The sequence below is a fragment of the Pelodiscus sinensis genome, chromosome 2, assembly GCF_052426305.1.
Source record: "Pelodiscus sinensis isolate ZL-2025 chromosome 2, ASM5242630v1, whole genome shotgun sequence".
Lineage (NCBI taxonomy): Eukaryota > Metazoa > Chordata > Testudines > Trionychidae > Pelodiscus > Pelodiscus sinensis.
The window spans coordinates 166,763,118-166,786,286 of record NC_143053.1 but is presented as its reverse complement, the minus strand read 5'-3'; the positions used below and the strand labels follow the sequence as shown (position 1 = coordinate 166,786,286).

Below are 23,169 nucleotides of genomic sequence, written 5' to 3'. Positions count from 1 at the left end.
AGAACCAGAGCCATTTTAAAATGGCAGGTAGAAAGGAAGAATTTACTCCATAAATTATTCCAGGTTGTGACAGGACATGCCAACCCCGCACTGGCAGTGGAAGGGTTAACCAGGCTTGCTGGGCTGCAAAGGCCCCTCCCCCGAGGCCCTGGTGGGCAGGCTCCAGTTGCCAGGTCAGTATAAAGGCTGGTGGAGCAGCTCAGTCAGGGCTGACCACCGAAGAGAAAGGAGCTCCTGTCAGAGCCCAGGAGTAACCGTCCCTGCTGGACCAGCAGGAGTCACCATCGCAGCCGCTGCCGCACCAGCCAGAATCGCCACACCAGCCATGGTCCACCACGACTGCTGTACGCTGACTGCCTCCGCTGCACCAGCTACAGCCACTGACGCAGCAGTATTTGCCCGCCCAGGTGGGGACGGGGCCAGTCAGCAGATGGGAGTAGGAAGCAGCCCAGAGCAGGGAGCAGAAGGTATCCCAGAGAGCTTGGCGTGCTTCAGGGGCAACTCCTCACCGAGACAGTGGTGGGAACCATTCACTGCTGATAGGACCCTGGGCTAGGGCCCAGTGGAGAGGTAGGGCCCGAGACCCTCTACCGTTATACCCCAGAGAGGGGAGCCATTCTTGCACATTATAGACTCGGCCACTGGGCCAGATTTCCCCCCTAGGGGGTGCGACCCCGTGACACAGGTCTTTGAGGGATTTACTGCTCATTTTCTTGTGCCTATTATTGCTATTTTATTCTTTCCTTGTGTCTTCAGTGTGAACACAGTGCAACAGGGACCAGCGTATGAAAAGTTCAGTGAGTACATTGAGCTCCTATAGAAGAACTTGGTGTACAGTTAAGTTATTTTGCACAATTGTTCCTGAAACTTGAGTATCCAATTTTGCCAACGTCCTTCATCTGGTTATGGTTTTCTCGGAGGACTTGTTTACTTCTACAACTTGTTGAGTTGTATAAGTAAACATAACAAATCTAAGCGTGTGTGTAGTAGGACTGAGGAGATAGCTGTAAGCATGTGCACAAGATAGCACAGAGCTTCTCCATTAGGACATTTGCCTAGGCTGCAGTCCCACCACCCTTGAACCTCTAAATGAATGTACAAGTGAAAAAGGTATATAACATTCTCCAAATGTTTCCATCTCAAAAGAAGTTGCATGGGGCAGACATATTATTTCACTTAAAAGAAACGCTCCCCCTTAATGCTTTGCCCATAGTCTGAAAGATGAGATTAGAAACTAGAACTGAAAAAGGGGCAAAGATTTTAATCTGTGGACTCTGGTATCCATACAAATCTATCAATATGAAGGCTTCCAAGATAAAGCGAAAAGAGGTTTGCGAAGAAAAATGCTGGATCAGATTGTGCTTTTCAAATTCCGTGTGAATTTCTGATTCAATTCACAAGTCAAAGGAGAATCAAAGCATATAACAAACATCAATCCAAGACTAATAGAAATTATCTTTCTTAGTGTGGATTTGTATCATTATACCTAACATAAGCAACCAATGTTGTATTGAATCTAAATGATCACTTTTTCCATTCCTGAATTATTTTTCCTCTTCTTCTTACAGAACCTAAAATGAGAAATGTGGCCTTGTGTTATAAACTATCTGGGGATCTTAAGCATATATTAGTCTGAACTTAATGTTGGGTATACTCTGAAATACCTCTCTGCTGTCCACTTACTGTAAAATTAGTGCAGCATATAGTCCCCTGAAATGACAATCTTGGTGCTATCCGCAACTGTCTACATATACATATTAATTGTCTCATTAATTAGAAGATACTGCTAATTATTTCCCAGCTCAGAGGAAATACTGAAGTGAAATGGGAAACCATCAGGGGATTTTAAAGTCTTAAAATACCTTTCCTCATCCTTTCTTTTTCACGGACCTTCTAAATAACAGGCAAATATGTCCCACATGTGCAATGGCTGCAAAAATTTATTCTGGTCATTTAGCATGAATGATCTGAGAATTTATAAATCAGTAGTAACTAAATGTCTAGGGAGGTTCTATCAGTGAGGAAGCCGAGCACAATTAATTATACTTTTGCCTCTCTCTTCATAGTTTTTGCTGCACTCCCACACCGGATGGAATGAAATTTACTTGTAGTCTCCTGGGACAATATGAGGAAAATTCAAATCACCCACATTTGAGAGATTAATCATATGAATGTGTTTCATTAATTGCTGGAAGACTGACTTGGGTAATTCCTAGGCTTTGGTAGAATTACTCTCTCTTTAAATGACATATATTCTCTCAGTTGTACATGGAAAGAAACAAACGTTAATAAGGAAAAATTCCCAAGCAGTTAGAGAGGGTGGAGGTAGAGAAGGGGCCATTTAGGCTGAATAAGTGATGGCTGCATTTTTTCCGTTTGTCTTATGAAAAGTTGAACAAAGAGGTAAAACCTCTAATGTTGGGGTCAGCATCCTATGGCTTGTGAGCCAAATACGGCCTTGTCGTGGAAGCAAATATGGCTCTTGGCAGCCACTGGGCGTTCCCTCTAGTGTGCGTGCACAAAGAATTAGTGGTGGGCCAGGATCACATGGCAGCTGCCTGTCTGCTCCCAGGGTGGGCCATGTGCCGGGTGGCTGCTGGAGCTGAAGCCAGGCTGTAGTGTGCCTACTCCGGAAGCCTGGGACAGGGTGTGGCTCCAGGCCTGGCAGCTGCCACAGGGCCTGTCCCGAGAGCAGCTGGGCAGCCATTATGTGTCCCTGGCCCAGCACTAGCACTGATAGCTCCAGCATCTCCGCTCCTGTCTCCTCGGGTTGCTGTGGGAAGCCACCTCCCACCACTCCTCACCCTGAGCCACAAGGCTAGCAGGAGCCTCTGGCAGGTGAGTGCTCTGGCTCCTTGGTGGGGTGGCCTTGTACTTCACTTCCACTTATTATTATGAATACTTTACAATGTTGTAGGTACAGAAACAAGTGGAGACAAAATTCAATCCACAAAAGGACTTAAATGCCACAGTTAAGGTTTAATTTAGGCTATTATTAATCATGTCAATTATCAATAACATTAATTTCTATATTTTCAGTCATGCATATGGGCATTTTTCTATGGCTCTTTGTTGACCACTTGTTCTCAATTTGGATGTAGTTTGGCTCTTTGGTTTGAATGATCCCTATTCTAATGAAAGTATAGTGAGAGAAACAGAGATTGCACAAACCCAGAGCACAATGGGGAACAAAAAGCCCGGAGAGTGAACAGTCTCTACTGCACCGGGGTCTCAGCTGGGACCTCTAGGAGCTACTATAATATCAATAATTAACAATGGCAAAGTTATCCCACCTCACGCAAATCAAAGACAAATAGGAGTATCCGTCTTTGTGCACTTCCTTAATATGGCTTATGGTGGAATACATAGAACCTTTATTACATATTCAAATAACCCTGCCCCACCACACACATTGGTTTGTCATGGCTGTGTCGTCTTAAACCTTGCTACAGCTCAAGACAGCCAAAAAACCGAGGTTCCTGGTGACATGCAAACCACTTCCAGCTCTAGGCTGAGGCATAAACATTGCCCAACAAGCTCTTTACCTAAATGACAACTACTCACACATTTGGCAACTTGTGTTACTCAAATGTGTTGTTCATTTAACTTCAATTTTCTTTCTAGCAGAACCACACAGTTAAAAGCTTTGTTTAGCTGATAGCTTTAGCAGAATAACGGCTAACCATGTCTAAAGGGGACTGTAATACTGTGGTCTAATTTTGATTGTTGGGTTTAGTATGTGGGTGCCAGGTGGTATAGGGGGCCTGTGATAAACAGAAGTTCAGCCTAGATAGATATTTTAATAGCTCTGACTCTGGGCTTGCAAAAAAAGACATTGATTTACTATGGCCAAGTTTCTATCAACGGGGACTAATTGAAATCATGATAAAACACAGGGAAATTATCAATCCGTGTTACTGTCACTGATGTAATCTGGAAAACACTGCACTGAATTCCATAAAGACTTGAAACACACCAGATGACTTAGGGCAGTGTTTCTCAATGAGCAATCCATGGTCTGACACGGATATAGGAGATCTCCCTAACACAGTTTAGAAAGGCAGCTAGTCCCTGATATCGTAAAAGGTTGAGAAACACTAATTTTGGTCATGTCTACATGGGGAAAACCCACAGTATGAGGATGCGCTTACTACGCATTCAGTGTCTTTGTGCACCTGGCCTTAGTGCATTTTGAAAGTACACACAGGATATTTGTGTGGAATGCTAGTGAACATATACACCCTAGCTCAGTGTGCACTAACATTTCCTTGTAGACAAGAACTTAGCTTCCAGTCATCTATGCAATAATAGTGTAGGCTCTTTAATCCCTTGCTTTCTTTCTCTCCATGCATGTACAAGTCCAAAGAAGGCTCTATTTTTCAAGGCTTGGCAGGGAGGCAGTTGAATACTTGATGAGGACATGAGACCTGGGCCAAATGGCAGTCTGAGCCTAGGAAGAGTGCAATGTATAAAACTTCTCTTAGCTACTTGAGAGCACTGGAAGCAAGATTCCCACTAGTATAGAGGAGGTTCCAGGCCAGCCACCTGCCCTTTAATTGGTTACCAGTTAAACATCACATTTAACGAGTTAACCAATTGAACTGGATTTTACATCTCTATTTTGCATGCACAAAAAAGTCAAAGTTTCAATGAGATACATGAGCAGCCACTCGTACTATCACATTAATTTTAAAGGCACAGGGCATACTTGGTAGTCTTCCAGAAACTTGTCTATAAAGGGATCTCAAAACCCACCAGATGTCACTATTGCTCCAGACAAATATAGCTGACACAACATTGAACTGGTGGGGAAAAAAGTGAATCATATGGCAGGAAACTTGTAAAAGTCCAGAAAGTCAAATTTTAAAAATAATTTTGTTTTAAGTTCACTAAAGCCTCCACTTCTTTTTCATCTTTTCTGCAGACTAGAAGCACTACTGAACCTTTCCCTCTTCCAAACTCAGCAGTACTTTGCTTACATTACCTGCAAATTCATAACCTCTTTAATTTTCTATTTTTTTAATCCCAATGAATGACTTTAGAGTGAGAACAATCACAAGCAAGAAACATTTACTCCTTCCACTTTTGTATGAGCAGGAATTTCACCTACCCGCGAGTACAATTCAGATGACAAAGCTGACACACTTGATTTTCATCTGCATATTTCCAGACTAAGGTATCATTTTCACCCAGAACGCCTGCTGGACAAGATTTAACACAGTGAGGGCCATCTTTGTAGTGGGCACACTTCATGCAGTTGTCTGGACCCTGGATAAAGAGAAAGAAATTGTTGTTGTAATAGATTTGTCCAAACCATATATTAGCATATACAGGAAGAGACTCTCAGAAGATAAATAAATTCATGTTTGATCATTTGAAATTCTAAACATGACACTGTTTTATCCTACTTTATTATCCTATTATTGTACTACATGAAATGCTTGCAAAGTTTTGATTCTCTTGTATAATATGCTATGTGAGATAAAGCACCTGATGTTAAATTATTCTCTCTCTGTGTATCACTGCTGAAGTATGTTTCCTGCTGTTCTGTAATTTTCCTATTTTCTGTTCTAATAAAATAAAAACTTACATTTTTTATTTAATACTGTGAATTAAGATGCTCTGACAGTAAATAAGTTTAAAGTCAAAAGGCCTGTCCCTCCTTTAATATAAATCACTGTTACTCTATTGGAATCAGTGGATTTCAATATCCATTTATACTAGATAAAAGATCTGGCTCATAGATTATACAGAGAAGCAAACAGCTTTAAGACAACATTTCTTTATTTCATTCTGAAGAAAGGGAAACTGGGAATCTGGGAATATGATAAGCTTTTCTATTCTGGGCCAATCTGAAGTGCTTTTAGCTGAAGTGTAGCTGAATTGCTCTGACCATTTTCTGGAATGTTGTTTTCATTCATTTTCAAAACTGAGATTGTGGCAGGGCCCAAAATGATTTAGATACTCTCAAACAGAGGAGCAAGGAGGTCTCAGGCAACACTGTTTTTTCAGAAGGAAAAGCTGGAAGTGATGTGAACATGACAACCAGAAGGAAGACTTGTGAATGTAGTTTTATGAGGCCAGTAAGCAATTAATCACAAACATGAAGACACTTAACAAAACTTCCAGGCTACCTGGATGGCATATTTTATTTCCATGCAGGAGCTCCAAGTACGTTGCCGAAAGTAGTAGGCTAGATCCTTAGTTTTGACTGCAGCAGAGCAACACGAATGTATTTATGTATTATTTGTACTGTCTAGCAGCCCTACTTATGGATTGGGGCTGCCCTGTACAGATGCTGTATAAACACAGAACAAAACAATGCCTCCTACCCCCAAGCAGCTTGCAATCTTAGTAGCTGTACATCTGGCCCAAAGTTCTCAGGTGGGGGCTCTCAGCCTTTTTCTTCCCCAGGGGCTCTCCAACATGCTACAAAAACGTCACTGCTTGCCTGTGCCACAACAACTGTTTTTCTGCATGTAGAAGCCAAGGCTGGCATTAGTGGGTAGCAAGCAGGGCAACTGCCTGTGGCCCCATGCCACAGGAGGCCTTGCATAGCTAAATTGCTTGGCCTCAGGTTTCAGGCTCACTGCAGCTTCAGCCTTTTCGCGGCGAGTCTCCGGTTTTCTGCCCTGATCCTCAGCAAGTGTAATGCTGGCCCTGCTTGACAGAGCCCCTGGAACTCTCTTGCAGACCTCTATGGGGCCATAGACGCCTGGTTGAGTACTGCTGTTCTAAGCCATAATGGAATGAAGTGAGCACCTTGCATTACTGAACAGTGGCTTTCAGACTCATGAAGGATAGACAGCCATCTTGTGTCAGGATAGTGGCTGCAACAGAAGGTTCAGGGGGTTTCCAAGGACTGTATGATGTGGTGGAGGATAAAAGTGGATCTTTGACACTCTGGCAGGGCCTGAGAAAATTCTTTCCACTCCTTTATTAAAAATATATATTATTGAGCTAATGGGTACACTGGAATTGAAATATCCTCCAAATTAAAAATAAGGGACTAAATTCAGCCCTGGATGTAAAGGAGTATAATTCTCCATTCACTTTTACCCTTAAGGCTGAATTTGGTACAACATGTAAAAAAAAAAAAAAAAAAAAGTGTGTTTTTCACAGGTTCCAAGAGATTTCATAAAATATAGTATTTTAAAAATCTGAAAAAGATAAAACTAAGGAGAAATTTGCCACTGGATATTGGGAAAGACCAAGATGTTTTAATATTTATAAAAAGAGCCTTTATACAAGTCCTGAAAGTTTAAATTACTTTGGAAAAGTTGATTATCATTTTTATAAACATTGAATAATTGGCAGTTACAGTACAAGAACTGCATTAATTTTAATTGTGTTGGGGTGGAAGTTGGTTTTAAATAGAAACTGATTCCTTAATATTTTCTAATAAACATCTGCTATTGATTTCTTCTCTGCACCAATAATATTGAGGCAGTGTAGATGTAATAAAAATAAATTGCAGTTCACATGTATGTGGGAAAAATATAACAAGGAGCAATACTTATGATATTTAATATGAAATCAAATAAAGAAAATTAACACTACCCTTGGAGTACATATATCATCAACCTTTCTAACAGTTCAAGCTAGTACTTGCTACTTCTGACTCATAAGAGCCACAACTCTACGACATACCAAAGATCTGGCCTTAATGCAATACAGTTTACCATGTATTAATTAGTAACACAGGATTAAAAAAAAATTAAGATCAGAGTTTTAGATATCTGCAGGAGAGGTGAGTTTGAAGAGTCCCATATGCACGAGGGTGGGGAGAGCGAGAGAGAGAGAAAGAGAGAGAGAGGCAGAAACTCAGCACACTCCCCCTTAGCCAATTACTTACTCACTCACTCCTTCCTTCCCTCTTTGTCCCAGCCACTTATTCCCTGCTTATTTGCATTTTTACTTGCTCTAGGAGCTGCTCCGTTTCAAGCATGCAGCTAGCTCTGTTTAGCTGCCTGTTTAGCGAGACACCCTGCTCCCCATCGGTCAGCTGAGCTCCCTGCCTATGTGGGAGCTTTGAATTTCTGAGAGGAGCTCAGAAAACAACTGCATGATCATGTAGGCATGCAGCTTGCAGGGAACTTAGATGTTCACTACGTGACAGGGTCTCTATGTATACAAGTTTATTAGGTTAAATTTGCTCTTACAGGCCCTGTGCAGGTTGCATTGTAGGCAGTTGAGTTTTGCACCAAGCATTCTGGGTGACATGGAAGACATTCAGAGTCTCTTTCAAACTCTCTTGGCTCCCTGAAAAATAAAAGAAGAAATACCTGACAAGATGTCAACTTCAAATTTACATGTCACAACCTCCCGCCTATTAGGATGACTATAATGAGATGAGAGGGAATATCAGAAGAACATGACTAGTTAGAGCACATGGATAAAACTTACTGAACATAACACATGGAAAGGTGTGAATAAGGACAAATTTGCCCACACAGGGCAATTCAGGTTGTAAACTACAAATTAGTCTTTACATTTTAAGCCATTTCTGAAGAATATGCTCAAAAAATTTCAAAATATTTTAATAGCTGATCAGCAAAAATATTTCTAGTGATTTTGAGACCCTAAATAAGAAGTTGGCTAATAATCAGATTCATGTCCTCCCCCCAAACACACAATGAATCATTAAAATATGAAAACTGAGAACAGATGGTTTTGATAGCAATAAAGCTGTTCTACTTCAGGTAATTGTGTTATTAATTAAAGCAAATCCACCCATCATTTGACACACAAAAATATCCAGTTCTGCCCTGTAAGGCATTATATCAGCTGGAGGGAATTCACTTGAAAAGATAACAGCTACTGAACCGCAAATTGCTAGATAAATATAAACATTATCGACATCAGCATTCTGTAAATTATTGTCATACTATTATTTTTCAAAGTTTTACAAATCTCAAATAATTAGTAAAAATGAAATGGGAAAATACGGTCACTGTAGTTTTATGGAGAATTAAACATATTGTGCTCTGTATATGCAGAGTATTCAAAATCCTTCAGTTTGGGGATAATCTTTCATGTATCATTATATTAAATATTACAAATTTAAATAACTAGGAGAATGTTCCTTTTCAAGATGTAAGGACACTTATAAATGTTGCTAAACATTAGCCTAGCTGATGGAATTTAGGTCATCTTGCCTCCACTATAGTTCAGCAATAAAAGTGGGCAAAAATTGTAAGGACAAATTATTCACTTAGGCCAGGCTTCCCGTAGTTTTGATGGGAGCCATACATGGGCATTTGAGAGAAGACTTTGACCTTACAATGTTTAGGCTGTGATCCAGCAAATTCACTTTGGCGTGTGCAAAACAATAAGCCCATTAAGTCATCACATTGAGGTAAATGAGTCTAATCAACGGGTGAATTCCTAGCTGCAGTAAAGTCAGTATCAAAATGCCATTGGTTACACTAGGGTCAAGATTTCACTTAATATTCTTAAAGACAGATTTTTCAAAAGAACCTAAAGGAGGTAGGCTGCTTGATTTTCAAAGGGAGTTGGGTGCTAAGTTCTCTTCAGCCCCTTTGAAATCTCAGTCTTCTTCCAGTAGGTCCTAGGGGAGTCATCCACCTGATGTTGGGAGAACCAGCTCATAGAGCAAGAAAGTTATTTCTTCCTTTTCTGCATTTAGGTACCACACTCAACCTAACATTTTTTGCAAAAGTAACAAAAACTGATACAACTAGAATGCCTGCTTTTTATTTCCCCCTATGACGTTAATATTTTTCTTTCTAAGCTAAAAAAAAAACCAAACAACCCTCCCCTCCCCAACAATCTCCTTACCCTTGTATAATATTGCATGTTTTCACACACTCCCTTTGGCGACTGAAATGACGGCAGGAAAAGCATTGGAATGGCCCCGGCCCCCAACAGCCTACTTCTGAGCATAAGGGGTCGCACACATGTCCTGTAGCACCTAAGACAGACAGAGACAAAGACAAACAATAGCCAGGAATTTCAGAGAGAGTAATTAGAGCACCACAAATGACTCATTTTTGAAAGCCAATTTTTCCAAATTAACTCAGTGTAGATCTGAAGGATTCTGATAGCATTACAGAGCAGGAGGAGAAACATTTATACTTTTCTCTAGTTTCCAAAACTTGAAATGTAATGGGACTGTTAACTTTTGTGATTACTCTGTTGTGAAGAAATCTACTTCTGAAATGGACATTAACATAAAACAAATCAATATGCTGCAGACAGACACAATAAGGGCTTGATCCAACGTCCAAGAAAGTCAATGGAAAACTCAAATTGGGTCCTGACTGAATGTGACTGACATGAAGTTGGAACATGCACTCTTGTACTTCAGCTCCCAAACTGCAAGCCTCTACAAGCTGAGGCATAGTAAAGCAAACCTTGCCTAGCTGTAGGTCATGTTAATCTTTTATCCCAGGGTGGGGAATCTTTTTTGAATTGGAGGCCACATAAGTGAGAAAAAAAAAAAAAAAACCACCACCACCAAAAAAATCACCCTCCTTGACGTGGTTCCCATTTAAAAAGGAGAACAACATTCCCCACATTTTTCTCACACACCAGAACCTATGGGGGCCCAGGTTAGTACATTTTGTGCACTCCAGCCCCATGGGTGGGTTTGTGGATGGGTGGAGGTGGGTTGTACCAGTGCAGGCAAGCCAGGGGCTGCATCCGACCCTCAGGCCTTAGGTTCCCAACCCCTGCATTTATCCTCTCTGTAGGCCAACTGCTACAGCACAATATAATGCAAACACACACATGCATGTGCACACCCAGTCCCTACTGTGCAAGAGAATGTGTTCAGAAGAGCACAATCCTCCTGACTCTGGAGGATTTTAAAAATTTATTCTTGCTCCCCATTTGGGACATATGAACGAGTGCTGCCAATGTGTGAGTGGGAAGGGCTGTTTGGCACCAAACTGCCAGAAACTAGGTTTTGCAAGGCTAACGTCTCATCATTTTGGGCTCATGGTGTAATGACATTTACATAAGGACTGCATAATTCACAGCCTTTGAGAGGAAACAAGTGACATTTTGGGTCTGCCCTTTCTTGCCTCTGCCATAGAAGTGGACAGAAATAGTAATACGCAACCTAGGAGGGCACCACTGTTGCATTCATATCAGCTGCAACATACATGCCTTACTTCACTCTTGGCAACATACCCATACACATTCTCAGTCAGTTCAGGTGAAATGGTGATCCCAGGAGAGTCGGGGCAAAGCCTCCATTCACTTCAGCCAAACCAGGATTTCCCCTCTCCTGCCTTCCACAACAAACTCCCTTTCAGTTCCTCTATTTAACCAAATACAATGAAGACACCCACTTCCTCTCAATCACACTCAAAATGAACCACCGAAACTCTTTCCGCACACTTTCTCCTCAAGAAACACCGTATGGCTGAGCGTGGAGTGAGCATGCATCTTTGAGGAGAAGTGAGAGGAACGGGGAGTTGTCTTTGGTTATATGTTGAAACTGACAGGAGCTTTCTGTGGAGCAGGGTACTCATTTATTGTGGTGCTTAGTTTCTAAGACATGTGAGCTGAGGTTGAGGGGGGATGTGACTATTACTTTCACTGATGCCTAGAATTTTAGCAATTGCGTTGATAGACAAGGAGGCTGAACAACATCAACAACAATTTAATGGAGATTTTTGTTTGTGGTAATACAAAAGGAAGAAAAGTGTGCTTAAATTACTGCTCTCCATCTCTTTCTCTGCACCTCAAAAGGGCGTTTCAAGACGGACAAAAAAATAGCATTAACTTACTGCATTCATTTTGCTTTCTGTTGCTTATTTTTGTGTTCTGAGTTTCTGTCGCAAACAGTTTATTCCAGTTCAATGTCTCAACATAGCAGAGGTTCTTGTTCTTCATAATGACAACATCACCATCACTTATTTCCTTGAGGGAGCGCAGTCCCAGGAAGTTTATATTTAGGTTAACAACGGCGAGAGAATACTGACCACTAAAATAGGTGAACATCAAAAAGAATAATAGATGACAAGGGATTAAATGTTGTCTTACTGAGTACCTTTTCTGAATTTCAAAGACCCCACCTGGGTTAGTGTAAACTGTATTTTTTACAAGGAAAGATTCTGCTTGGTCCACCAATTTTAATTTGTAGGACATTAGTTGTGGCATAAAAACATTTGTATTGTAAAGGTACTATGGTCACATTTGATTTTCTATAGACACTGGAAGTTAAGCCCTGCCATGGAACAGACACACTGCAGCACGCATGCACTAATACTATATAGAAGTGAAGCTAATGTCATTATTTTGCACTTGAATCTGCCATACTCCTAAGCACTTACAGCACAAAGCACAAAGGGACATTGATCCATACTAGGACTTCTAGATTGGGGATGGTTCTATAGTCCCCAAGGGCAGAGCCGGCAGCCACTGTATCAGAAGCAGCAGTGTGGGGTTCCAGGCAAGAGCTGGTCCGCAGCAGTGAGGGATGGCGGCAGACTCTGAGGGGTTTGTGGGGTGGGGGGAGGGGGAAGTATTTGAGCTCCTGGACCCAGACCAAGCCAGAACTGAGCTGGGCTGCCTGCCTGCCTCCTAATATATTTTAAATGCAGAGCCGCAGCAGGGGTAGGTCCCGGACCCAGTGTGAACTGGGCTGCTGGCCAGCCTGCTAAAAAATTTACTTGCAAGGGAGGAGGGGAGGGAAATGCATGTAGTCTATAGCATTAACCTATAAGCTTTTACTTATCGATTAATCGACTACACTATTACATCCCTATTTTAGACACTGCTGTAATTCATTCTTTCACAGTCATGCCTGGAGGCACCAGTTGAACTCAGGGCCCCAGTGTGCTAGGCACTGTCCATGTACTGAATAAAAGAAAATCTCTATACCAAGGAGTTTGCAATCTACATAAAAGATGGACAAGGAGAGGCAGCAATAAAACATTAGAACTGTCTACATGATGAGCTGTGATTTCTAAAGCACACTAACATGTTGCATGTTAATTGGTCCATGTAGACTCTGCACACTACTGTTTCAAATAGTACTACTTTAAAGCACACAAGGGCACTTTAGTCTGAATCAGCAGGGTCTAACCAGACCAATTACTGTGCAGCTCATTAGTGAGCTTTTGACATCACAGTCCCATACAGCATATTGCTCCAGCATATAGACAAGCACCTTTTACAGCTAAGGAACTGAGGCCCATAGGGCTAGATTTCTGCAGTACTTGGGCATTGCTCTGCTCTGAGTTACAAGGCCTTACTGACTTACGGGCCCAGGTCTCATTTTCAAAAGTAACGTAGGCACCTAAATTAGGCAGTATTGCAGTGTTGAGCACAGTGACCCTTAATGGCATTTAAAAATCTGAGCCAGTGAGATTTTGTGACTTGCTCAAGGTCAGAGAGGAAGACTGCCTCAGAACCAGTAACTGAAGCCACATCTCCCAGGTTCCATTCTAGTGCTCTAACCCCAAATCCATCCCGCCTCTCAAATGTAGACAGGGACCATCTTGACACAGTCACTTGAAAACATAGAGCAAAATTGGTATAAAACTGGCATTGAGTCAAAAGAACTGCATCATTTCATAAGACTACACAAATTTACACCAGCAGAGAAATTTGTACAACCCACACTTTGTACAACCTTTTATTATTTAGACAAACCCGGCAGTAAACACAGTTTCTCCCACCCTCATTCTGGCACATCGTTTACTTACTGTTGCTTTGTTCTGCCTCGTATAATCTCCAGATTTTCAAAAGCATAGAGATTAGTGGCATTTTCAGGCCAGGCTTGAAACAACAAAAATCCTGAAACAGGAATAAAAAACAAAACAAAACAAAAACCCTCAACAACTCAGCAGCTTGAAAATGTTGTTTTAATTGTGAATTCCTGGTGAGCCAGGAAAGGCACTTTTACCTTCCTCACATCTTTATGAGACTTGCAAAATGAAGTATGACATTTTCAGGAGTCTGAAGATATTTTTAACGCTGCTTCGTAAACAGTTTACTTTCAGGCCACCAAGAAGGCTTAACATTATACAAGTCTCATATGCTATAGAGCTGTACTTCCTGCAGCACTTGAGAGACCACAGGAGTTTCTGCTGGAACATGAGAACAACACTGGATCTTTCTAGATGTGGAAGCATTTAGGAAATGGGGGAAAAAATGAGTGTGGGGGGGGGGGGGGAGCACAGAAGATTTTACCTGCTCAAAGCATTGACTGCTTGGACATTCAACAGGGAAAGAATTTTGGGAACAAAATTATATAAAAGTTGTGTGTAAATTTAGTGGCAATTATCTTAAGTAACTGGATATATTTAAAACAAAATACAGGACTATGTAGCACTTTAAAGACTAACAAGATGCTATATAGTCCTGTATTTTGTTTCAGCTACACCAGACTAACACGGCTACATTTCTGTCACTATTCTGGATATATTTAAAGTGAGAGAGAAAAGGGAGAGACCATGGGTCTGATTCAGATTTTACACTGCTTTCGCAAAAGCATGGAGTCCTTTAGTTTCAATAGAATTACCTTTGAAAAGCTTTCCATTATTAGAAATACAACCATTATTTCAGTGAACACCATTTTCTGTGTGTCTCCATTAACATTTTTGAGTTTCTGAAAGTGTTCTGATTTTGCTATTTAATACGTCTGATAATTCAGCAGAAGGGATGGGCTAGTAAAACCAGGCACCTTAGATCAGGTTCTGATCTGAATTACATGGCTGTAAATCCAGAGTAATTCCATGGACTGCAGTTGAGAGGCATTACTGTAGATATATACCAGCACTAACTCAGATTATTTAGTTTCTTGTGTGTCTCAACAAAAATTGTTTTTATTTTTTTACACCCTTTTATTGATGTTTTTCTAGCACTCAGGTCAGAAAAAATTTTTAGCTAAACATATCATTACCTGTTATTTCTTTAACTGTTTTGAAGATATCCAGTTTCTTTGGATCCAGAGGTTGTGTTTTGGTGAAGTCATCACTAAATATCAAACAGACCACATAGTTTGAAAAAAGAACACATCAACTTTAACTGCTGTTACTGGTAAAAGATCCACCTTGACCTCACCCCTCCCCTCAACCACATACAAATCAGTTGGCAACTTACCCTAGAAATGAGACTGGCAGAATGCTGACATCCCCATTGATCTTGGTACAATTTTTGAAAGAGTCAATATTTGTAGCATTTATGGAGAGAACCCCTTTCAGTTCACCTATTCCAATCCCATTGCAGACTGTTAAAATGAAAGCACAAAAGCTGCAGGTTTTTTAGAGATTTTAGGAATTAACGAATTTAAGAAAATAAACATCAATGTGATATTCTGGAGAGAATCAATTGCGGCAGTTTTATCTCTAGATCTGTAGCTATAAAATTCATTACAGAAGTACCTAGGGGGAGACAGCTGACAAGACATGGTAATAATTGGAGAAAATGGGAGTGCATAGGCACTGAAAAACTTATTGTGCATGCGTCTAAGGCCCTTTTACACTGCTTTGGTTTTGTATGTTGAATATATTTTTTTAAAGAAAAAAAAAAAATCAGTATTATGGCCAAAGCCAGAGTGGAGAGAAATTAGCAGTTATAAAAGCAGGAGTGAAACAATTGTTTCCAGAGACTCATCTCACTTACACCTGATGTGAAGGGAGAATTAGGGCCAGTGAATGAAGGGGAGGAATACATGGCAGTAGCTGCAGCTGTGAAAGCTTTTATGCACCAAGTGGCAGGACTATGGAAAAGGACAGATGATGAGCTGGGAGGAGGGAGATGGCAGTAAGCGTATTACGATGAAGAGGAAGCGGAGGGGGAGCCAAAGGTGCCAGGTAAAGATGGGGAGAACATAGATGTGCTGCTTGGTAGGAGAGGGCACGCAGCTACACACCAGGGGTGGGGAACTTTTTTTGGGGTGGGGGCTGCAGACCCACAGAAAAATCAGTCGGGAGCCATATACCAGTGAGAAGTAAAGTGAGAAGCCCCTGACTGAGAAGCAGAAAGACAGTCCCCCACATTCTCCTCGCACACCAGAGACTAGAAGGGCCAAGGCTAGTGGATTTTGTGCCCTCCAGCCCTGCGGGTGGGTGGCAGGAAGCTGGAGCGCAGCCCAGGCTCCCCAGTGTTGCGGGGGCCAGGGAGGGGGAGAGATCCCTGAGCCTCAGGGTGGGATCCAGGCAAGTCACGGGCCACATCCAGCCTCCGGGCCTGAGGTTCCCCACCCCTGCTGTACACGATGGACTCTAATAACTAGGTTATTATAAGACCACAGGGATTCTTATAATAGTCAGACTCTTAATAGTCAGGTTACAAGAGCTGCCTGCACGGATGTGTATCTACGGATGTGAATGAGTAATATTGCCTTATAAACTCATAGAACATCTGGGCATAATCCTAATAAACCCCACACAAATCACAAAGCAGTTCATACTAAGGAGTGGTAGTAGTGGTGGTCAGGCATTTATGACACTGCATCCGATGCTGCAGTTGCTGAACATGATACTGGCAATGTTAAAATACGAGCTGGGACCTTAGTTCTACTCAGGAACTAGAGGTTTAGGCAAACAGACATTGTCATTCTACATCAGACCCACACTCCATCTAGTCCAGCATCCTGTCTCTGACAGAGGCTGGTGCCAGATGCTTCAGAGGAGGGTACAAGGAACTTGCTGTAGGCAGGTGTAGGCTGGTCAGCTCCCTACACAGGTCTCCTCTTTGTTGTTTTTTTTAAATATAATATGGCTGCTGTTCAATTGTTTGTGCAGCACAGGACCTAGGATAAGCCCATAAAGTTGCACACATGCATGCTTCTCCATACACGCTCCTCTCCATTTTTGTGTTACTCTCATGGTCAAACAGTTGGTGAGACAAGCTAAGCAAAACTGTGCAGGGGACTTTCTTCCCACCCAAGTACATGCTCTGGAGCATTCATTTCCGTACTAAACTACTTGCTCAGGGCTCCATATTGTTAATAGATATTTATATTGCTGCAGCACCCAGAGGTTCCAGTTAGGATCAGGGTCCCATTTGGTTGGATGCTTTGTCAAGTAAATTCGTGCCACACTAAAAACATTACTGTTTTCCTGCACTTCCTGTACCTTTGCTACACGGCCCGTCGCATTTTTTACATTTCTGAACACCATTTTCTTCCACTTCATAGCTATCGACATTACATGAGCGAACACAGGAGCCATGGTCTGTCACCACGTAGTTATCTGCAAAGACAGGAAGGGAAATACAAGGTGGGCATTGACACAAAGGAGAGATGCTTTGGGGGTTGCATTTATGCTGTAAACAGGCAATTAATGGACACAAAATTATGAAGTGCCTTTTAATTTTTGAATAGAGAAGGAGAATTAACACACACACAGCATTCAAAGCACTAACCAACCAAATTAAAGACATTAACTAATTAATCCTCACAATATCCCTGAGGGTTAGGTTGATAACTATTATCATCATACCAGTTGAAAAGGCCTTTCTTAAAGTCAAATAGAAAGATAGTCACATAATCAGAAGAACTGAGCACTTCCCAGTGCCCGGTTCCATCCTCAATCTTCCAGACCAAACGGTCTTTCTAATAGACAATGGTGATCTTGAGATATAGGGCCTAATTCTGTGTGTCAGTTGCTTCTCTACCTTTAAATAAATATTTTCAAAAGACCGTGGACAGGGAACAGAGAGAAAAATCAAAACTAAACAAAAATCTCTCTCACACACACAGGAGCGAAGAACACACACACACACACAGGAGAGAACACGCACACACACACACACACACACACACACACACACACACGCCAAGAAAAATCCATATGCTTTGTGGTGTGGTACCAGAGGTATTTAAAGCAGTAGATTTCTGTAAGCCCCAAGTAAGAACCAGCTCTGCTTTATTTATGGGCTTGCCCTTGTGCCACTGAAGTCAGCGGGAGTTGCCACTGACTTCAATGGGAGCAGGTCTTATAAGAGCACTCGATAGATTTTATAAAGCATTTCTTTTTTTTGGCATTCACCAGTATAGACTAAGATAAAATTTTCAAAATAAAAAGACCAAAAATAACCCTGAAAAAACAACTGATACAAAAATGTTACGTGATTTGTATTTTCTCAGGTATAAATCATTTCTGATGTCTGCTAATGATTTCCAAAGCAAAAGCAGCTGAGGAGAGAGAGGAAATTCCTCTGTCTAAAGGGAAGCACTAAACTGAGGTGCCTGAAATGCGTGGGAAGAAACAGACAATAACCTCTGCCTGCCACCTTTTGGACCTACTATCTTCCCAGCTCTGATCAGATTAAAGGTCTAAGTGAACTTACGCGGGCATTCTTTCACACAAATGGCTCCAAAGCTGTATTTTCCATCAGGGTTGACATCCATCTGATAGGTGGTTGGGTTGTACAGCACTAAAGGCGGACAAGTATCCTTGCATGTTGCTTCGTCCCGAAACTTGCGGCATGCCTGCCATTGCGAAGGTGACAAGGGTATAAAGTAAACTACAGTCTATTTGTACAGCAAAAAGGAAGATACAATAAATGTATATTTTATAAGGCTGCTAAGGCCAGATCTACCAGGCTCTTAGCCCTAGGCCCACTGATAGGAGGACAAGGGGGGCAGATGCCCCAGGGCACAATGTTTCAAAGGTTGCAATGACTGGAGCCCTGGGCCATTTAAGTTGCTGCTGACGCACTGTGCCACACACTCTGGGCAACGCTACAGGCCGGTGGGGAGGGGCTCATTGAGCTCCAGGGAGCACTAAGGGCTGACTGTCCTCAGCCCCAACCTGTCCTCATTCCTATCCCTTCCAAGAGCACGAAGCCGCCCTCCCTCACCCAGAGGCTGTTGGCTCTGCTGCTTGGCCCCAATTGGTACAGAACACTCTCCAGGATGGATCTCTTGTGCTGTGGAAGTGAAAGAGTCCAAGGGTGTAGGCCAAGCTTGTCTGATATTTACAAAAAGGGAGTATGAGGGTTCTTAATCTTAATGGACTCATGCAAATAGCTTCTGCTTTACAAAGTCTTATGAACCCAGGCTCCTGCACTCGATCAGATCCCTGAGAGATGGACCCTTATACTTGTATGGAATGCCCATAGGTTCCACCTAGAAACATCGACTGCCTGCAAGTTTTGGATTGTGAGGACAGTGCCAAGAAATCAGAAACCAAATCAAGAGAAATGGCTATTTTCTTTATTGGCAACGTTTTAATAACATTAATGAAATGAAGTCCCTGCAGTCAATTACTGATCTGGACAGTTTATTAAAGGAATGCCATTAGGCTTGGCTATTGGTAATGAGCAATTAAGTTGGCATGTATGAAGTACAAGTTATTTCTACCAAGCTAATTCTACATTCAAATTGACCATCTTCCTTCCTCTCTTGGTTTTTCCCTTTTTTCCTGAGAGAGACACAATTAATGTTCCCTTCTATCAGTCAGTAAGAACACAATAAAGGTGATTTGTTTACATCTTTAATGAGCACAAAATATATCTAAGCCAATGAATGAATGAATAAATAAATACAATGAATGAACTTGGACTGTTTCCATAGAAACCGCTGAATTCCACTTAATTTAGTAGTAAGCCCCAACTATATGGAATCACTTCTTTTAAAAGGAGGAAAGATACAAAAAAAAAACAAAACAAAAAAAAAACCACAGAAGAAAACGCTGCAACAGTTAAAATACCAGCTAGCGTAAACAGTTTTTTTTTAATTTCATCCCCTTGAGTGTTAAGAACCTAGTGAAGTTGTGCCGGTAAATAAGAAACAGAAAAAAGAAAGTGAATAGTGTATTATCATGGTCTATGCTAAATGAAATGCAAAAAGGAATATTAAACATGATGAGAAGTTAAGTTTCATTTTTAAAATTCTTTGTTTTAAAATTCCAATTTTGTTCTACTTCTAAAATTGTTGCCTAGTGTAAGGAACACCTGAACCAGATCCATCAGCTGGTGTAGACTTGCATAGCTACGAAGAAGTGAAGCTGTAGCAGGGATGGGCAAGATACAAACCAGATTCAGCTCACCAAGCCTTTTAATTTGGCCTATGGCCCTCCCTCGCAGGCATGGAGCAGCTCCATGCTACTGAAAGTGGCTGGCTGCTCCATGCAGCTCTCTGCACCATGCTCCACAGAGAGGGGGGGCTTCATGTGCCACCTCTGGCCCCAACACAATCTCTCAGCTCCTACTGGCCAGAAACCTGCTCTAGACCACTCCCCAAAACCTTGGAGTGGCCCCCCCATCAAAAATTATTGCCCAGCCCTGAGCTAGTGATTTACATTTTGTGCTCAGTGTTACTTTCAGGGCTGCTAAAGATTTAAAAAAAGTTACAGTACATTCAGTCCAAAGCTTGGCTGCTGCTATTGAACTTTAAGTAAGTTGCTGTACTATTACCAGGCAGTCACTCTCGCGAGGCCCCGTACAACCAGCAGCACACTGGTTATGACAACAGTCGCTGGGCACCCTTCCTCTGCATCGGCCTGAACATTGCTGGGCACAGATAACTTTTGTTACTGAAAGACAGAAAAAAAAACCAAATTAAAATGCATATTCGCCAAACCAAGATCCACAAGAATGGAGAAAACTCCAGATAAAAAGCAAGTGGGGAGGGCTTCTCATGGGACACCAATTTCTAGTGTCAGCATCCTGTGAAATTGGTGGGATGGAGAGGCCAGAAGCGAATTTCTGAGATTTTCCTTAACAGTGTATTTGAGCCAAATTTAATTCTCAGTTATCCGGCAGTACAGTATCAGTTCTTCAAGGACCTGACCACAGTGGCCCTGATCTCATAAATCACAGTTAAAAGTGAAGCTTTGTGAAAAAGGAGCCAATGCACAGCACCTTGCTAAATCACAAATAACTCCATAGGCATCAATGAAGTCACTCCCAACCTATGAAACACCAGAATTTGACCCTTGTTTCAAATAGGTTGTCTGAGATGATACAATATTAATTGGTGCTACCTGTGAGATATCAACTTTGTGGGAAGACCAGTTTTATATGAACAGGTAACAGTACATATTCTGTGTGTCATTAGAATTCCTGTTTAGTATTAAACATATTCCTGATGCTAGCAGAGGAACCCCACTCCTGCAACTCATTTCATATGTTTCTACACTATTTTTTAAACTTCAATGCCTTGGGCTAAGTCTTCCTCTTATACAGCTTGCCTGGGGTTTGTGCTAATATAATTGACAGGATAATTTTGGATCAGAAGCTGTTTCCATTACCAAAGCAATCACCCGCAACAATTTTTTAATATCAAAATTATCAGGACTAAAATAGTGAAAAAAAAAAACCATTGACTAATGTGTGTTTGCGCTACTGCCCTAGGCAGGACAGAACCAGAACTGCTCAACTATGCGTCCTTCACGGCAAGTTGATTTTCCTTAGACTGATAGAGCCTTTGTTTTGTTTTCTGAGCAGGAGGATTTGATTTCTAACCTGTTGAATAGTTACAGGGTGCAGTGTAGTCCAGATGCACTCAGAGTTGTTACAATATTTTAAAAATTCTTGTAACTCAGAAATAATCAGACTGTAGTCCAATCACAGAGTTAATACTTATATCATCTGAAAATTGCATTCTGCTGCAGGGTAATCAACTAGGATTGCTTCTTTCTTTTATTTACTTTTTTCTGTTAAACTTTTGCAACTAAGTTTTATTTTTTTCTGATCTCAAAATTTGTAACCAAATACTACATTTTCAAAAAAACATTATCTCCAAAATACACATAATTGGTATAGCAGCTGCTCCACACAACCAGGAACGGTGGGATAGAAGACACATTGTTTTACAACAGAATTTTTATATCATTTTTGTAAGCATCAGCAGGAGTGTAAAACAGCTCATCATTTTGAGAGCAACTGACAAAAGCTTCCCACTGGACACTTACCAGAGCAAATGCTTATATTTTGTGCAATATATTCCACATTTGTTCAAGGATGGCAAGAAACAGGACGTAAACATTTCCCACATATGGAAAGTATTCTGATAAGCTAGATTCATAAATAGCTTAACAAATGAGTTTTAATTGCTAAATAAGGTTTGATCCTGCAAACATGTATGAGTATGCTTAACTTTATGCAACCTTGAATAATCTCACTGAAGTAAACAAGTCTACTTGCAGTGCGTATGATTAAGCACATGCATTCATACATGTTTGCAAGATCAGGATGTAAATTTCTTAAGCCCAAGGGACAGCATTACCTCTGGACATCAAGCTAAAAGTGAACATAATCCTTAACATGATCCAACCACTATTTACAACAATACGTACAGAGTAACTGTTACATTAGTCCCACAAAATCCAGTATAGGGTGTTTTATGAGCAGCTGTGAAGGACTGAGTCATGAAACCATTAGAACTAGTTGAAAATTATGAAACTGATAAAAAACTGAGGGGACCGGGGGCAGTAGGGAGGGAGGAGGGAATATTTGAGTGCTTTGTTTCAAATCGCTCTAGAAGGTATATAGATCTGGCTTGAAACACGTTGAACCTTCCTTGTCAGGCACACACTGGTCTGGCAAGATCTGTGGTCCAGAAAGATTTTAGTTAGCTAGATTTCCACTTATCATAGGTGTGGCCAAGTTTCCTGCAGTCCCATAAAGTTTGTTTACCACCACCAACCCTAGTTCTCAGTGTTCTGTTATTTAGCTCTAATTTAGTCCTAAATTTAAAAGACAACAAATAGTCTAGCAGCACTTTCAAGGCTAACAAAAACACACAGATGGTATCACAAGCTTTCGTGGTTTCATCTGAAGAAGTGGGTTGTACCCACGAAAGCTCATGATATCATCTACATGTTTTGTTAGTCTTTAAGGTGCTGCTAGACTATTTGTTGTCTTAAGTTTTTCCAGTTACAGACTAACTCGGCTAACCCTCTGAAGTTTTTACTCCTAAATGTCATTTACGAGTTCAGCATGCAGTGGAAGTGTTGGTAAGGCTGCTAGATAGTATTGACCTCCCGCGGTTCTTGAATTCTCTGGGTCAGCACCAGTTAGGTCCCGAGGGTGCTGGTCTAGAGAGGTTCAACTTGTATCTGAATCGAGAGCAAAGAACTTCGATCTAAATACATTTGTAGGGCTGGATTCTGCTGTCACTTATGCAGATTTAAATCACTGAACTCGGTGGAATTAGATTAGTGTAAAGCTGCAAGAAAGAAGAATAAGGACCAACGGCATTTCCCTAAATGCAGACTACACTTATTATAAAATAGT

At 41.3% G+C, this 23,169-nt stretch overlaps 1 protein-coding gene across 2 annotated transcripts in view; it reads right to left on the bottom strand.

Moving 5' to 3' along the window:
- Window positions 1–23,169, bottom strand: part of EGFR (epidermal growth factor receptor) — a 227,433-nt gene that overhangs the window by 40,383 nt on the left and 163,881 nt on the right. For both annotated transcript variants that reach the window (XM_075921718.2, XM_075921717.2), the window contains exons 6-15: window positions 20,347–20,465; window positions 18,277–18,418; window positions 17,061–17,177; window positions 15,082–15,208; window positions 14,882–14,955; window positions 13,683–13,773; window positions 11,760–11,956; window positions 9,802–9,934; window positions 8,163–8,262; window positions 5,111–5,268 (exon numbers count right to left, since the gene is read on the bottom strand). In XM_075921718.2, the coding sequence (XP_075777833.1) occupies window positions 5,111–5,268; window positions 8,163–8,262; window positions 9,802–9,934; window positions 11,760–11,956; window positions 13,683–13,773; window positions 14,882–14,955; window positions 15,082–15,208; window positions 17,061–17,177; window positions 18,277–18,418; window positions 20,347–20,465 (1,258 nt within the window). The remainder of the gene's footprint in view (window positions 1–5,110; window positions 5,269–8,162; window positions 8,263–9,801; window positions 9,935–11,759; window positions 11,957–13,682; window positions 13,774–14,881; window positions 14,956–15,081; window positions 15,209–17,060; window positions 17,178–18,276; window positions 18,419–20,346; window positions 20,466–23,169) is intronic.